General features: G+C 35.0%; 1 protein-coding gene across 6 annotated transcripts in view; it reads left to right on the plus strand.

Moving 5' to 3' along the window:
* Positions 1 to 18,461, plus strand: part of CDH18 (cadherin 18) — a 401,281-nt gene that overhangs the window by 381,715 nt on the left and 1,105 nt on the right. For 5 of the 6 annotated variants that reach the window (XM_058680026.1, XM_058680027.1, XM_058680028.1 and 2 more), the window contains one exon: positions 12,795 to 13,046. In XM_058680026.1, the coding sequence (XP_058536009.1) occupies positions 12,795 to 13,046 (252 nt within the window). The remainder of the gene's footprint in view (positions 1 to 12,794; positions 13,047 to 18,461) is intronic. The other variant, XM_058680029.1, reaches the window with a different exon arrangement.

Raw genomic sequence — 18,461 nt, forward strand, 5'->3', positions numbered from 1 at the left:
AATTCATTTATTCCTTCTTAGATAAAACTTGGGACTATTTTCTCCAAGTCTGTGAGAAGTCTCTTGGCAGTGTTGATTGTTTCTTTTGATATTCGGGAGTGTCTTAGTCTGATAAAACCCCATCTGTCATATTAGGGTTTTGTTGCCTGCCATTCTTGAAGCATATTCAGGAAAAACCTTGCCCACACCTCTGTCTTAAAGTGCTTCCACTATGTTTTCCTAGTAGCGAGTTAGTTTCATGTTCTATGTTTAGGTCTTTGATCCATTGGAGTTGATTTTTGTAGGTGATAAGAGACAAAGATTGATTTTCATTCTATGTTCTGATTTGCCAGCATCATTTGGCAAAGATTCTCTATTTTTTCCAATATATAGGGTTGGCAACCTTTTCAAATGTAATTGGCTGTGCAAATGTGCACTTATTTTTCTATTCTATATCAGCTGTTGTGCAGTTACCATGGATTTTAAGCTAATATAGCTCTGTAGCTTGCTATAATTAGATATTGTTATGATTCCAAACCCCACCCCACGTCTCCAGCAGGGGTGCTTCACTATGCTAGACACCTCGTGTTTTTATATGAATTCTATTAATTTTTTCCTAAAGTGTAAAGAGTGTCATTGGTATTTTGCTAGGTATTACTTTAAATCTGTATATTGATGTAGTATGGACATGTTAATGCTATCAGCACTTATACTCTGTGAACAAGGAACATCTTTGCAATTTAAGTGTGTCCTTGTTAATTTCATTCATTGTTGATTCATAATTCTCATTGTAGCAAACATTCACTTGTTTGTTCTATTACTCACATAATTTTTGTAAATATTTCAAATATTATTGCTTCCTTGATTTTGCTTTCAGTCAGATCACTATTGATATATACAAATGAGATACAAATGAGCAGTTGTATTTAGTTAATTGAAAGGTAAAATGATAGAGATAGAGGAAGACTCAGAGAGAAAAGGATCTTCCTCCAACTGCTTCACTACCACCGCCATGGGGCAGGATGGAGTAGTCAGGAGCAAGGAATTCAATGAAGTTTTCCTCCATAGGCCACTATCTGCTACACCCAATGCAACACAGCAAGGAGCTAGGTAGGGTGGAATAGAGACAGGACTCCGCCCTGAACACTCCAATATGGTGTACAGGGAAACCAAACGGTGACTTCAGTTACTGAACCAAAATAGCTACCTTTATATGTTCCTTCTATCTTTAATCTATTGAATGGTTTGTCATGAAGTAATATTGAATCTTACCAAATGTTGAGTCTACATCTGTTTGAGACAATCATTTGCCTTTGTTTTTTATTCTTGTATATTCTGTTATAGTATTGATTTATGAATGTTGAACCATTCTTGGATTGCTGGAATAAATCTACATTTATCTTGATATATGATGTTCTTGAATACAGTGTTAAATTCAGTTTTCTAAAAATCTGTTGGGAATGTTTCATCCACATTGATGCAGATAATGAGCTGCAGCTTTCTTTCTGTTTCATGCCTTTGTTTGCTTTTAATATCAGAGTGATGCTGACCTCATTAAAAAATTGGGCAGAGTTTCATTAATTGGAATATTTTACAATATTTTGAGGAATGTCAAAATAATTTTCAAACTTGTTATAGAATTTAGTTGTAAAACACCAAATGCTAGACTCTTCTTATTTTTGAAGAATTTAACTTCTGTTTCAATCTTTTAAATTGTTATTTATCTGTTTAGAGTTTCTGTGTATTGTTGATTTAATCATGACAGGTTTAGGTATACAAAAAAGTATCAATTTCTTCTTGTTCCTTAATTTGTTAGAATGTGGTTGTTCACAGTAATGTCTTATGATCCTTATCATTTCTGTAATATTTTATTTCTTAGGTATTTGAAACAAATGATATGATGATATGATGATAATATTTTTAAGTTTTCATGATATTATCATCCATCACTTTTCACTGGATTCAGAAATATTTCATAAAGAAATCTAGCACAAAAATAGTTAATTCAACTAGTGGATCCTTAAACATTACTCATATCATCTTCTATAAGTGATGATATTGTCACAAATGCGTTCAGGACCCTATTCCTGCTGTCAGAGTTAGAGCAGCAGATCCAGCTCACACTGAGCCAATACAAGAAGTAAACACTGCATTCAACAGGACAAGTAGGAGGTTATTTATGTTGGGGAATGACGAGTGAGAGTCACTTCCTATGCAGAGAGATTTAAACTTATAACTATGTTAGTGGAGTTTATGAGGGAATAGCTTAAAGTTCTAGATCAGAAGCTAAGTTAGCCACGAATAGCAGACAAAGGAAAAAGATCCAGATAAAGTTTCTAATAATGTTACCACGGACATTGAAAGTGAAATATTTACATTAAGAATAGTTGGAGGTGTGTGCAGTATTTAGCTCATGTAGTTTTTAGAACATATGGATAAATTTTACTTTCTATGCTTTAATGAATAAAGTTTACAGTTGCAAAGGGAAATATGGAAAATGTACCATATAGGAGTAGTGCTATAGTAACATAGGTAAAAGAGCATTTTGGTTATTATTCACAATGGATTGCAAGTTAGGAAGAGTATATTGATCATTTTCCTGTTTTTAACATGCAGATATTAAATTGACTAATGTATTTATTAGTATATATATTAGTATTAGTATATATATTAGTATTTATTAGTATGTATTTATTAGTATATATATGTGTGTAGATAAATAGATAGATAGATAGATAGATAGATAGATAGATAGATAGATAGATAGATGCTGGAGATAACTTTCCAGCACTCTCTTGCATGCCTCAAAGCAGAGATGTTAGCCCCTTTTTTGCTGCAGACTATTTTTTCAATGCCTGTATGACAGCCAGCCTTGGAAAAGAAGATAATATCTTCCTTAGGAACAAAGAATATATATATATATGTGTGTGTGTGTGTGTGTGTATTATAAATGTATAATGTATAATATGTGTATACACACATATACATACACATTTGTTCTAATAATAATAATGACTCTGAGTCAGAGGTTGGTGAATTTTGCTTGTAATTCATTAGATTATATCTAGAAAAAGTGGCACAAACACACTGAGCACAAAGCATGTTTGTGCTCCTCTGCACCATCTTGATTTACCTCAAAATAAAAGGAAGCTAGCAAAGTAAATTGAATGCTAACTATCCTTTTTGTGAAATAGGTAAAAATCACTTTGTCTCTGAACCAGGAATCTCAGAACATCTGAAAACATCTGTTGTGTTAAGGCAGGTCAACTTATTAACATGTGGGTAGAGAAATCTCACACCAGACTCTTTAATTTTCTGACAATTCATTGAATTAATGCTTTAACAATTAGATTTTTACTATAATCTTTTATAGCTGTCTATTCTAACTATTTGTCTATGCAAGATTCCTAAACTCTAAGACAGATACCTCAGGTAGTAAACCACTGGCTGGGCTTGTCCATCTTTCAAATGCAAGAATATTTTAATGAGGTAATTTCTAAATAAAAACCATAAAAATCTGCCATCTGTACGCTGATGCAATTTTCCTATTTGCTATCCAGATCAGCTGATTTCTGATCTCTCTCCTCCCTTTGGTATCTTCTGCCATATGTTCTATTTGACATTAATTTTAACCGTGTTCATTTGTTTTGTGCTGAGTTTTACTATTCATAGTGACATATGCTGTCTATATATTGCTTGAAAACACCAGCATGGAGCTAATGATCTGCTTGAGGAAGCAGGAATGCTATCAAAGCAGACATCCTCTTTCAAAGAAAGCATGATCTAACATCGCTGTTGTTAATGGCCATTTTATCCTGTTAAACACACAGAAATTATATCTATACCTAAAGCTGTCTGAATTATCTACATAAATAGGGGGAAACTAGAACATATTTTCTCTACGTGTCTAGTATTTTTGGATTGCGTGTTACAGCCTGTTAAAATAGAGGCCTTAGTTCATTTTGTGCTATCAAAATAGACCATTTTCTATTGGGTAATTCATGAGCAGCGATTTATTTCTTACATTTCTGGAGCATGCAAAGACTGTGAACATTTCGTATCTAAGGGTGTGATCTCTACTCTCAAGACATTGCCTTGGACCTTGTGGAGTGTGAAAAATCTATCACACTCTAGAAAGGTGGAGTGAACTCACTCCTGAAAGGTCTTCCCATGTGACGTTAATCTATCCATGATGGAAAGGCACCTGGACACCATTACAGTGGTGATGAATGTCTCAGGACTCAGGATTTGAATACCTCAGAAACACCGAAGCCACAGCACTAACAGATCATTAAACTACAATATTTTGTTCAGAAGATTGCTTTAATTCCATTAGATTAGAAATCCAAGCGAGGCTGTTGTGCCATTTTGCTTATACTCAGTCTGTTTCAGGCTTATGCTCAGCCTGTTATAAATATTCCTAACATGTTTATTTTGAATTTTCAAATTTTATGGTACAATTTCTTAGAGTCTGGGATTTCCCCCCAACCCGCTGATTGATTCCCCCCGTGTTTTTACAATAGAATAGTCCTTCATAAGGGGTTTTGATTCCATCAGTCTGTTATTTAAGTGTGCCCCAACATTGCTGGTACAGACAATGTCAGACATTCCAGCATTTCATTGTCTACACATGTCCAACAGTTTCACTGGGAGTTCATCTTTGATTTGAAAGCAAGGATGCATATTGCATTGTATCTCCATATCAGGATATGGTAGCCTCTTTTGCTCCATCACTATACATTCCTTTAAATGAGAAGTCACAAAATAAGGTAAACAACTGGTATGAATTGGAAAAACAACAACAACAACAAAATTACAGCACCATGGAGTTGAAAAAAAGTGACACTGAATAACCACTAACTGTATGACGAAAAAAACAAACACAAAAGCCTCTTGGGTAAAATGATGTCACCATGCGATCCATGACCCAGAAATGAATTCAACAAGAGAAAAGAAAGTATTTGGAAGGAAAAAAAAATGTCTGTTAAGTGTAGTGTAGATATATACAGCAAGAATATATTTATTTTTGGACTATAAACAAAAATGAAGGATCAATTATATTCGCTAGACATTCATTGTCAGGAACACAGTAACTTTAAAGCAGTATGCTATGTTCTGTGTTGCAATCCGATTCATTCTTCTCTGGTTTTAGTACTCAATTAAGCTAGACAGATAAATGTTTGCTGAATGCAATTCTGAATTATTTATCTGAAAACTCATCATTGTTTAATGATAAATATTAATTGGTTTGATTATTGGAGCAACCAAGTGAAGGTTTTTTAATTAACGAATATGTGCTGTAAACATGTTGTAATTATTTTTTAATAATGACCATGGCTAGCATAATAATATTAATGGATTTGTATACTTATTATTTTAACAGATTCCATTCTAATATAAGTATGTTCCCTTCCTTCCTGTGCTTATTTCTACTCTCTCTGTCTCTCTTGCTCCTCCCTGTCTCCCTACTTTCTCTGTCCTCTCTCGCTTTCTTCCTTTTAAAGTTTTTTACATGTTTATAATTATACTAGAGTCAAAGCTTTAAAATTCCACTAAAAAGTTCAATAATTTAATAGTAAGAAGAGTCTCAGGCAGTCGCAAAATGAAATGTGACTATAAAGAGTTTACTTGAAACTGAAAATAGAAATTCAGAAGGTAATTTATAAATTAAAACATTGAAAAATTTCTGTTCATCTAAAAACAAAAATATGAAACATTTATTGATTAACTGTGGTTTTCCTATTGTCACATTTCTGGTCAATTTGTGATGAGTAATATTTTCACTTGAACAAGAAAGTTGCATTGTATATTTCAATTTTTAATACCTAAAATAAATGAACTAAAGGTATTTCACAAAAGGCAGGAATTTATTCTTGAGCTTAGATTTTTGAGTATAGAATAGCTTTGCTCATTCATTTTCTTAAGTGCAGATGTAGGCTAATCCTCCCATGCACATTCGTCATTAGTCTACCAAAGAAAATTCCACTAGTCCCTGCATCCTATGGTGCCTTTTGAAGTACTAGGCTTTATTTGATGCAAAGAGATTTGTCAGCCTAATTCCTGGGCTTAATTCTAACTGTAAGCTACATTTGTAAATCTTGAAGAATTTACTAGGGAACAAGATCACTAGTAATTACATATGTTCTTTTATCTCTTTATTTGTAAGTCCTAAGTAACATTTTAACAGTTGTTACAAATTTTAAAATCCTTCCAAACTTTACAAATTTTAAAATTGCTTACAGCAGTTTCTACTACCTAGCATGTTGTGATCTCATTTTTGATAAGTTTTCCATGCACGTACACTGCAGTCTTTAACAAAATAGAAAAGGTTCATACATGATATTATTTTTAAAGCAATTCAACGTGGATGGAAACATTTAAAACTAAAGAAAAGGTTCTGTAAATCACCACTGTTACCTATTGTAGCACGTTAAAGATTTTGTTCGTGTAACGATTTATTTGAAAAATTCATTCCTACTTCTAAAAATGAAGAACATGTGATTTATTTAATTGGTTTATATTTTTTGCAAAGCACTCAAGAGATAATATAGAGTAGCATCCCCTCCCCCACCCCCTTTCCCTTGTAGTTATTTGTGGTTTGTAAAAGCACAGTGACTTTGACATTGTATTTCTTTAATTTTTCTTTTCTCAATTATTATTATTTTACATGGTACAGTTTTACAGGTAATGGATTTCTCCATCTCCATTCTCTCCTCCCACCCATCCCATATTATCATGGTATATTTCACAGGTGTCAAAGTGAAAAATACCATAAATGGTTACAGTGTAGATATTTTAATGCTATCTTTTAAGGCCCTTTGAAATTTCACAGTTCATAGATGGTGAAACCAACGTATTTATTTTACTTGGAAAACATTATATTTTTCTACCTTTATATTTGATATAACCTGATTTTTAGCAATCAACATTCCTACATTTTACTTTCATCCTACGGATGCAACTTATAGCTGATGTTGCAACATGCTTATTTTTTCTACAGGGTACTAGTATTTAAATCTCTGTTTTTAATCCATGGGATTTAAAGAGAAAATTTACAAGTTTCTCTCATCTTTAACAAATAATGGACATGTGTCTGCCCTGGGTACAGACAGATCTAAAACTGTTGGAATGATGTAAGAGCAGCTGTGTTCAATCAGTCCCCGTGCCCTGCAGGTGGGAGGCTGCCAGGATGCCATTGTCCCGCCATACCTTGTTTTCACAGTGTTGCTACCCTTTGTTTATTCACCTACACGGACCATGTAACAATATTCTGATCTGGATATAGATGTCCAAACGTTGACTGGCTTTTCAAGATTTCACTAGTGAGAAGTTCAACAGTCTGTCAAGCCTTGACCCTAAAATTGGACAGCATCATTTCATCTGTAACCATTTTTTGTTCCTATGGGTCTTTTACTTCAGATAGAAAAACATGTTGTATTCTCCGCTGCTTAGTACAAACGCTGCCGAGTGGGGGTTTCTGGACAAGTAGATGTATTTTTTATTTTTTTATGGATTTGTCTACCCACATTGCACCTCACCCTTGATACTCCCACTCACACTGACAAAAAAAGGAAAGCTGATTCATATCCAAAAGAAATAATAAGTGTTAAAAAAAGAATAAGAGAGTTTGCCATTCTGTACAGCTTCATTTGTGTTCCTTTAATGCAAATGCATGTTTCACTCTTTTGCTTAGTGAATGGTCTCTTTAAGAGAGGGCGCTGAGCATCTGGGTTCAGTGCGTCCATCAGCACCTCTGAGCCTCTGTGTTAAAGGCATGTGGCACTTTAAACAAGTTTAAAGCTGGACTTCCTTATGCGTTTACTTTTGAAAGCAAAGCTTAGACTTTATATCTAGCAAATCCAAACATAATTTATCCTAAATGATTCTTTTTCTGTTCCTAGTTACCTTCTCTCCCACTAACTCAACAGTTAGGCAAACTAATAAGCAGACTTGCTAAAATTATTCCAAGTTCACATTTTGGGCCTGTCACGGTGGCACAATAGTTGAAGTTGGGGCATCTGGTGCTGGCTTCCCATAGCAGAGTGCTGTTTGGAGTCCCAGCTGTTTCACTGTTGATTCACCTTCCTGACCTGTGACTTGGGAGGCAGTGGAAACCAACCAAGCCACACGGGAAACCCAGATGGAGTATTTATTCAAGGCTTTACCTCGACCCAGCGCTTTGCAGCATTTGGGCAGTGGACTAGAGATTGAGAGAACTCTGTCTCTCTCTTGACCCCTTTTTTCCCTCCCTCTCTCTGTCTCCATTTATCTGTCTTTCAAATTAACTTTACTTTTTAAAAAATCTGTCCTATTTTTATGTATGCATTTTAAATTTTTATATAAAGGTTCACATTTATGCAAATACATATACAGATATAATTAGTGGCAAAAAAACAATGGATTGTTTCAATGTGATGGGATGTTAAAATGTGATGTTAAATATAGATGGTAGATTTTTCTGCTGAGGATGAAAAACAGAGCTGAAGAGAAAACAGAAAAAGATACTCAGAATACTGGGACTACATCTGAGAAATAAGTAATACTCATAGACCTATTTTCCTTTGAGAGCATAGTTTACATTTCTATATACTTGATGGAGCATTTTGAGATAATTATAAGCATTTTATTAGCAAAAACCTTACCCAGTGGATATGTGTTTTATGTGGAATACAAATATTACCAAAAATTAGTGTGGCAGATGGTCAAGGGGATGACATTCCAGGGTGCAAACAAGAGCATAATGACAAACTGAATCATGCATTTGTAGCTTGGCGGACAGACAAGTGAGGAGGCCAAAGGATGTTTACAAACTGACATGAATACACAAAATGCAGTCTGATAATTGATCCTATCCTGGGATTCAGGAAGGAGAATTCAGATTATCAGATTAAGAATAAACATTCACTAGAAAGCATGAAAAGATCACGTAATTGAAGTATTTTGAGACAGGTTAGTTTGATTTCGTAGTTCATGTCAATACAAAAAGGAAATTGCAGCAGAAAGCAAGTTTCTGCAGAGTGTAGCTCAAATCATTTTTTTATCAAGTACCTATTACGCGGAAGAAGCTTTGCAAAATTCACAACAGCTTCATTTCATGCATGGGCTTGAAGCATAGTCCAAATTACGAGTGCTTCTCAGAGCTGCTGGAGGACTTAGGAAATCAGAAGCAATTGTAGAAGATGCCGATGGATCAGTCTGGTAGAAGTCAAGGCTCTATTTCCTAGCTTTGTCTTCTGGTGTATTTTTAAAAAATGATTTCGTTTAACTAGAAATATGTTTCTGAGAATCTCAAATATTTGTTGTTCTAGTGGATTCAAAAACACTATTTTAATGGCCAGTTAGGCTACACTTGGGATAAAATGTATTTTATATCTGTATTATCAAATAATGTACTGGAATTTGCAGAAAATGTAAGGTACCTAATAAATAGTTTTAATACTTTCTAAGATGCAAGTTGATTTGAGAGTTTAGAACAGAATATTGTTTTGCTCTAAGGGAATATTCCTACAGCATATTTTATTTTCACTTAAATTGTATTAAAGTTTACTAAACTAGTGCAATGAGTTGGACATACCAAGAAAGAACTTTCAGATTATTGAACTAACAAATGATAGGACACAAACTATTACCCAATTTAAAAAATATGTCTGCACTCCAGAATATTAACTTGCACTCTGTAATCATCTTCTGTGATGTTCACCTGCGTAGAAACAAACTTAAAGTGTAACTACAATCAACAATGTTTTACTATAAATGGCATGCTGGCATTGAAGAGGGCAGTCTAACTGCCATACCACTGTGCTGGCCCCCATAGAGTTATGGTTAATTATAAACATTCTCTGGAGTTTCTCAAGGTGTGAAAAATAGAAACATTTTATTTATTATTATCATTACTTTTCAAAGAAACTGCATTTTGACTCTTATTGTGATCACGAAAATGGTCTTCATTTTTCTATGAGACTGACATTATATAGAAGGGTATTAATTTTATTCAGGACATCATTTAATAATGCATTACCAATCTTTTCAAATGTTCACAGAGACCTTTCAAAACTTCAACCCATATCTGATGTATGGGTACTCTTATTTCAAAGATTCTTTGTAAAAGACATATTTTCCTAACCTATTTTCCATCCCTACGTCTTCAATACACACACATACACTTAGTAGAAAATTTGCCTGAGGTGTGGGCACCAAATTATACACAATACACTAAAGCAGTCTTCTCAATAAGGAAATAATGAGACACACAGGCATTCCATATCTAGTGAATTTTCCTGAAGCACTTTGAGCTAGCTTGCTGTCCCTTTGATTGTATTCCTATGTGTATGTGTGATTGTGTGCATATATGTATGGATACTTCTAACTGATGACTATTATTTATTAACATCTCCATCTAATACTTCAAAAACTTACCAACTATCAGGCTGTGTTTTTTGTTTTCTTGTCAGTTGAAGTTCTAAATATTCAAGAAATCCTTATATGCTCATCCAATACATTAGGTAGATAAACCTGAATTCCAAGTGTTCTAAAGCTTGCCTTCATCAATGCTTGCAAAAGTTAACATTAGGAATCCAGTTCAGTTGCACGTTATTATCCCCTGTCCACTATTTGACCTTAATAATTAGTTTTTATGCCCACTTGTCCCTTACGGCTGTATTTTCTCTTTATTTAATACACATTATTTTTCTTATTCCTCTAGATAGATGTCAATACATCCCAAAATATTTTTTCCTTATTACTTCTGCATTATATTCCAAGTTGAGATTTCTTATAGTTCTCATCTTATTTTGCATTTTTAGCAAGATAGATTGGGTTCTGTTGTTCCATATATACACAAAATGTATATCTATAGAAATGTGTATGTGTTTATTTCTTATGCCTTTCATATTCTGCAAATTTAAGTTTTCTTCTTCGCATTTTGTGAGCCTACTGCCAGGAACATTTTCTGGAGTTCCAGTGAAGTACAATGTATTCCCATCAAGGGCTCATTATTGTGTTGTACAGAGCCTTTCTAGAAGGGAAGCTCTTGGATTCTGGAACCTCTTCCTTTTCAAAGTCAAGCTTTCAATTGAAGAAAAAGGAAAAGGAAAGGTTTATGTCTTTGTGCCTGAAAGCCTTATCTTGAAGTGCTTAAAATACACTACCCACATGTTTTTTTCCCTATTCCTATTCATTTGTGTGATTACATTCACCATAATTACCCAGAAAGAAAACAGGCTTCTTAACAACCTTAAGTGTGCACTGGGGATTGATATGAGAAAAAAAGTCTCTAATTGGAATTATTTAAAGATTTGCTTACCTTTTAATGCAAAATAATTAATTCATAAGTCAGGATGAATTCTCTGGGAATTCAACTTAACAGCAGCTGGGAATTTAAGAAGTCGGGGAATTGTGCATTTCGAATCGATGTCTGCAGATGGCAGTAAGAAGGAACAAGCACTGAAAAGAATGAAAGGTTGAGCCATGATGCAGTCTCAATGATTCCTTGGTGACTTCCTGAGAAAGCCTTGGATCTAATCCTGTAACTCAGTAGAGCCAGAATAGTGCAGAAAGGGGGACTGCCCTGATAATTCTGCGGCATGGATTCCGTACTGTACTCTGCTTGGGAAGGGTGTGATCAAGACTAGGAAACAGTCAACAGCTCTAGCACCAAGTCGTTCCTGGAAGGGTGCCAACAGATCATGATGCACATAAAGGGGGAGCTTTTAGCTAACAGGGATTCTGAAATGAGAGATAAACATGCTAATACATCGGGTCAGCTCCCTGCTGTAGTAGGGTAAGGCTGTGCCTGCAGCACCACCATCCCATATGGGCATCAATTCTGATCCAACTACTGGCAAACAACCCAGGAAAGCAGTGGATGGTGGTTCTGGTCCTCAGGTACCTACTCCCACATGAAAGATCTCAAAGAAGCTCTTGCTACTGGTTTTGATAATCTTTTTAGATATTCTAAAACATACAAATATCCTGAAGAAGAGGACTTCAATTATAACTGGCAGTGAGCCAATAGGAAAATGCAGGGTGACATTTTGGATTTGAAAATGGTTCAAGAATGCATCCTGGTTATGTTGTCCTTATTCAGTAGCTTTGTAATTTTAGACAACTTGCATGCTGAACCTCAGGATATTTATTTCTAGATTATTATTTAAAATGGAAGCTGTTCCTCATACTACATTGATTTAGAACCCTCTCCTTTATAAACTTCTGTAGGTGGCTGAAAGTATTTCATCATATTGTAGATATGTCATCTACAAACAGTGAATCAACAATTAACTATTTCATTCTTCATTAACTTCCTCATGGTATGTTTACTCTAACAACGTGACTTCAACTTAGAGTTAAGTCAGAAATGTGTATTAATTGATGTAGTGTCTTCATAGGAATATTATCCAGAGCAGAAATCATTACAATATGTTAGGCATTAATATCAATTGAGTAGATGTATCAATCAATTATAAGGTTTAGGATGGTCCCTGAAACGTACCTCAGAATTTATGAACCACTTTTTCTGAGCCATCTGTATCTTTGAAATCTATTTAGCTGTTGTGTATGTCCAATATATTTATTGCTTCTTTCCTTTGTTTTCCCACTATTTTCCATGATCCATAGTTCAGCCCTATGCATTTTCTGACAGGTTTCTCCATCTGAGAGCCAGTATTCATTCCTTAGTAATTGACTCTTTGTGTGCCATTGTTCATCTCATAAACTGGCAAAACATCATGTATACCCGATTTTTTTCCCCATTTAAAGTAAATGCAATCTTCAATGGCGGCTTCACTAAGTATATTTTGTTCTGCTTATGTCTGTCATAGATAACACAGCCAGCATTCTGACAAGGCGGAGGAGATTTAGTCGAACTATTCAGGATGTGTATTATCTGCCCATTCTGATCTCTGATGGTGGAATCCCCTCTCTCAGCAGCAGCAGCACCCTCACCATCAGGGTTTGTGCATGCGAGAGAGATGGGCGTGTGCGGACCTGCCATGCGGAAGCCTTCCTCTCCTCGGCTGGCTTGAGTACAGGAGCCTTAATTGCTATTCTTCTCTGTGTTGTCATTCTCCTGGGTAAGTCATTCTGTGGCCTAAGTCTGCATGGTGGCAATCCGGAGGAGAGCAAATCTCTTGGACAAAATTGAAGGATTATGAAAGCATAGCATGGATAAGAAATCATAACTGCACAGCTTTTCTTTTAATTATCTTCTTCAATATTAAAGCTAATCTGGAAATAATTGATCCAAATGTGATGAAAGTCTTGGTGTACCAGACAGGAGGATGAGGTTTGAGATAAATAATACTTGACTGTGCATTTTAAAAAGTACTGATCTTAAAATGCCATGAATCACATCTTGAAATAGCTTTTAAAATGGCTCCCGTCCAAAGTCTGGACAAAGTTCCTCCCACGAATGGCATATAATGTCTCAAGCACTTACATCCCTGTTACACATATGGGAGACCCCGATGAGGCTCCGGGCTTTTGGTTTTAGCCTGGCCCTATCCCAGGTCTGCAGGCACCTAGGAAAATGATTCAGAAAGCAAGAGATATCTGTCTCTGGGCTCTTAAATAAGATGAAAATTAAAGAGAGAGAGAGGATTTTTTTCTGAAAAATAAAAGGTAGAATGTATACATATAGAAGTCTAGTGTATATCACTTCAAAAATAATACTGTATTATGTAGTGAAAATTTGGCAACAGAATAGACTTGAAGTACTCTTAGGCTCCCCTTACCCCCACAAGCATTGTGGAAATGTGAGATTGCAAGTATCTGTGGCGTATCTCAGATATGTGGTCTAGCCAGCTATACCAGCCGGAAGCTGGATTGGAGCTAGAGCAGCCAGGATCTGAACTGGCATTCTACGGAATGCTGAACTCACTGAGTCACAAAGCCAAGCCATAATATTTCCTGTTGATTCATTTGTATGAACTTCTCCCATCTTTGGGAAAAACAAGAGAAGATTAATATCACATGATCCGTTAACACTGAAAACAGAATCTCTGTCTTAGTTGCCATCATGTGCTATTGTTGTCATTTTACTGGGATTTATAATGCTGTTAAAGGTTCTTTATGATTTTAAAGCTTTATGTAAATGTTACAGAACAATTTTTGGAGCTTTAAGAAATATTTCAAAATATTGTGGTACATACTTTTCTTCTCAGTGAGTCTTCACTTAGAACGATCTATCCAATAGGTTCAGAATGCAATCATCCTAAATTTCAAAATAATGTTGAGAATGTAAGAGCTCCTCATTTTCAAATATTAGAAATACTGCAGGAAGCAAAACTTAATTTTACAAAGTGTAAATATGGAACCCCAAAGTAACAACTAAAAATCTCTGAAATTAATAGTTTTAAAAAGAAAATATTGTTTTGTAGTTGTTAAAACGTGTGATTTTATAAACTCAACCCTGTGTTTGCCAGTTATTCACTATATTATCATGGAAGATCCGATAGGTCCTTCATTTATTTCCAAGCCTGTGAAAAGAAAGTTTCAGTATAAGGGATCTTCAAGTCATCTGTCCATTTTTATGTTATTTTTCATTGCAAGTTACATAGGATTTACAAATTTATAATGTTGTCAAGCACCATATTGTTTATCTGGAAAATAATGCTTGAATATGAGTAGCTAAACTCTCGAGCAAAGAATATGTGCTGTGAATTTGGTTATCTCCTGATGAGATCTTTTCCACTTGCCCAGTCAGTCTCATGCGTAGGACAGAGCTTCTGCCGTGGAGTGGTCAGGGCGTGCTGCTATGGGTGACTGAAGTCCTGTTTCATCATCCAGGAGCCCGACATTTCTTCTCCAATCATATCTTGTCACTTTGCAAAGGAACTGGGACATTTGGCAGGGCAAACCTTGCTCACACTTGGCCTGAAAAATCCGGATCTGAATTAGACCCCTGCCGGCTCTTTAATTTCACACTTCACAATTAAGCAGGTGGCCTAAGTGAGGCCACCACCTGGATTCCTCACTTCTCTTGGGCATAAACTTCCTGATAAATGAGAATCCAAGAGAATTTAGTGTAAGAATTGCAGTAAACTGCTAGAGAAAAGAGAACAAGTGAGGAGATCATATGGCACTGTGGCTCCTTTGCGCTGAAAATCTGAGGTTTCTATCTATGATAGTTGACACTACTGGGGAGGTCAGTGACAATCTAAATTGTAATAAAAATAAAGTCCTTGACTTGAATGAACCACTTCAGTATTCAAAAATCATGGCCAATATTTAATGTCAATATAAAGAATCAAATGATATTTTTGTAGTTAAGCTTGCTATGGATGGTATGCGCGTATGAGTTTGTCGGGATTTGGTTTATAATGAAATAAAGTATAAATTATAACTTTTATTTATCAATACTGAAGATCCCTGATGATTCTAAGAGCTGAATAATCTATAATATATTGGAATAAATAAATAGCATGAGAAAATTAATTACCCTTTGAATAAAATTAATGAGCAATAATAATTTTAATTTTCTTAAATAAAAATTCAGTATCAAGGTTATTTGAAATTCTGGTCAAGTGAGAAAAATTTACAAAGCATAAAATGTTCATTCTGCTTAGAATATAGTTTCAAAATATTACACAGGCTATTGAAATTAAAATCCATATGATGTAACCAAGATCAGCTTCAAAATACACCATAAATATTCTGCAATTTGGAAGAAAGAAATGTAAGCACCATAAGTATAATATATTTTAACCACCTTTGCTACATCACATTTAATTTATCTAAAGATCCTCTATGAAAAAAGGACTTTGTGGGCCCGGCGGCGTGGCCTAGCGGCTAAAGTCCTCGCTTTGAACGCACCGGGATCCCATATGGGCGCCGGTTCTAATCCCGGCAGCTCCACTTCCCATCCAGCTCCCTGCTTGTGGCCTGGGAAAGCAGTCGAGGATGGCCCAATGCATTAGGACCCTGGACCTGCGTGTGGGAGACCTGGAAGAGGTTCCTGGTTCCCGGCATTGGATCGGCGTGCATCGGCCCGTTGCGGCTCACTTGGGGAGTGAATCATCGGACAGAAGATCTTCCTCTCTGTCTCTCCTCCTCTGTGTATATCTGGCTGTAATAAAATGAATAAATCTTTTAAAAAAATCTATAATAAAAAAAGAAAAAAGGACTTTGTAAAATGACAAGTTAAAAAGTAAAATGGAAATTTAAAAGAATGGTAAATAATAAATTGGAATGAAAGGATTTCTTCAGGTGGAAAAATGCCATCTACACTTAGTTTTTCCAATATCTATGTTCATGAACTTCTCAAAGACTTCTCAAAAACTGAACCAAATGCATTTAAAATTCTGCTTAAGAAAATTTTTGGAACAGCTTGATATATTATTTCATAGACTGAGATTGCCATTTTAATTATCTTCTTGACTTTCAGTATTTAAAATGAGAAATTGATTCTCAAATCTCTATGTATAATAATTATTATACTCAATCCTTTAAACTAGACTTGGTTCTCTGGATTTCTTTAGAAACAGTTTGGTTTTCAAGTATTCAAAACTGTTCTTTACTAAAATTTTTATTACTAGTAACCACCTGATGATTTAAAAATGTGTAATAATACATGCACACAAGTTTAAAAATTATTTTCCTCATAAGGCTATTACTCTACCCTAGAATTCTCTTAACACAGTGCCACATTACCATTTCCACAAAAATAATTCCGTTAGTCATACACAAAAGAATTGTTTATACAATGTCTACTTATTTCCATCTGCTCTGAAGTATGTGGTGATGCAACGTGCACGCGCGCGCACACACACACACACACACACACACACACACACTGCTTATCAGAAGAAAACTGTAGCATCCACATTGCACTGTTTTTCTGCATGTGGATTTGAATTTGCTTGTAACCAAATGGACTGTGTGTACTTGTTGGTCCTGATGTTCTAACCTAATTATGAATAGCAACCCTTTTCACTCTTAACCATAAGCGATTAGATGTCAATGAAGATTGGCCCTTTCTTTCAATATATATCCATGCCTACAAAGAGGGAGATGGCCACCTCTGAATCAACTGTATCAGGAACATATTCTTAACTTTGGAGGAATATGCAAATATAAGCCATCATCACAAAAAATTAACATTAGCCTTTGCATTTCATTAAGACAATCTGGTATATGCACGAAGATGGAAAAAATACAGAAACATTGATGAAAAATGTAAATTACCACCATACTCCTATCACATTAGTGACTTTTTTTCCATGTCATACTTTCTTTTGGCAGCAATCATTTCAACATAAAGGATAATGAGTTGAATGTTGATGGAAAAAAAGAAAATTTACTGCCGTAAAGTAGGCAGTTTGTAGAAGTAGATTTTTCATTCTGCAACAGTCACCTTGCTTAACCATAAAAATGAGCAGAAATGCTTAACACTTAGATTTTACTTAAACCTCTGGATGAAATTAAATGAAGATGTTGTTTGTGGCTTTGAGATATTTCATGAGGAAATAAATACTGAATAATATGTGTATTTGGGTGTGTGTTCATAACAACTTCAAGTCACATTTAATTTATTGTCCAGCATTTTCACTAGATCTAACAACCTTAGGTGTCAATTGTATGTATTTTCTTCATTATTACAAGTAAAGTATGTTTACAATAATCTTTAATTGAATGAATGCCACATAAACCCTAGAATATTGACTGAATTAAAACAGAAGATCTGAAGAACAGAGACATCTGAATAAGAACAAAAAATCTACCATAACTCACACTACACTTAATGACAAAATTTATTGGAAAGTTGATATGACGTAATATTCTGCTAAATAATGCTTTAACATCTTCAAAAGAATGATTTGAAAATATCAAAAACTTGCTAAAGTAACGGACCATTTCGTACCGCTTTATTCAATGGATGCAACATTATTTTATTAGCAAAGACTTAACAATATCTATCTGGAACTGTCATACCTGCGTGTCCAAGTGTTCAATCAGTTCTTTTGTCTGTAGTGTTTTAACATAATGAAGTGGGGTATTCTGACAAAAATCTCATGACCTCTTGTGAAGTTGCAGATGAAATGTGGCCCCAAATCCTTCCACCTGCCATCTACTTGACCTTCAGCTTTGACGCTAGTTATATCTGGACTCTCTCCTGAGACTTGGGCTTCTTAATTTTAAGTAGGATAAAGGCACAGCTCTGATGTGAAATTAAAAAAAAAAAAAGGTGAAGAACATTGTAAAATGAATCAACAAAACATATCACAAAAAAATCACGAAACATAAATTGTGCACAGATACTGTAAATGTTTTCCGCAACTTGGTAGATAAATCTAATTAGTTTTGCATAATAATGTAATTAGAACTTATTATATCTGCGGGGCAGTGGTCAATGTCATACCACATTCCTGCTAGGAAATGCTACAGTGCTTCAAAAATTAAAATGTCTAAAACAAACTCATTCCAAATTTATAGACCTCCCCGTTAGCCCTTCCTGTAATGAAGGTACCTAACAAGATTAAATATCTGTA

This window comes from Ochotona princeps, chromosome 23 (genome assembly GCF_030435755.1).
Source record: "Ochotona princeps isolate mOchPri1 chromosome 23, mOchPri1.hap1, whole genome shotgun sequence".
In the NCBI taxonomy this organism is placed as follows: Eukaryota; Metazoa; Chordata; class Mammalia; order Lagomorpha; family Ochotonidae; genus Ochotona; species Ochotona princeps.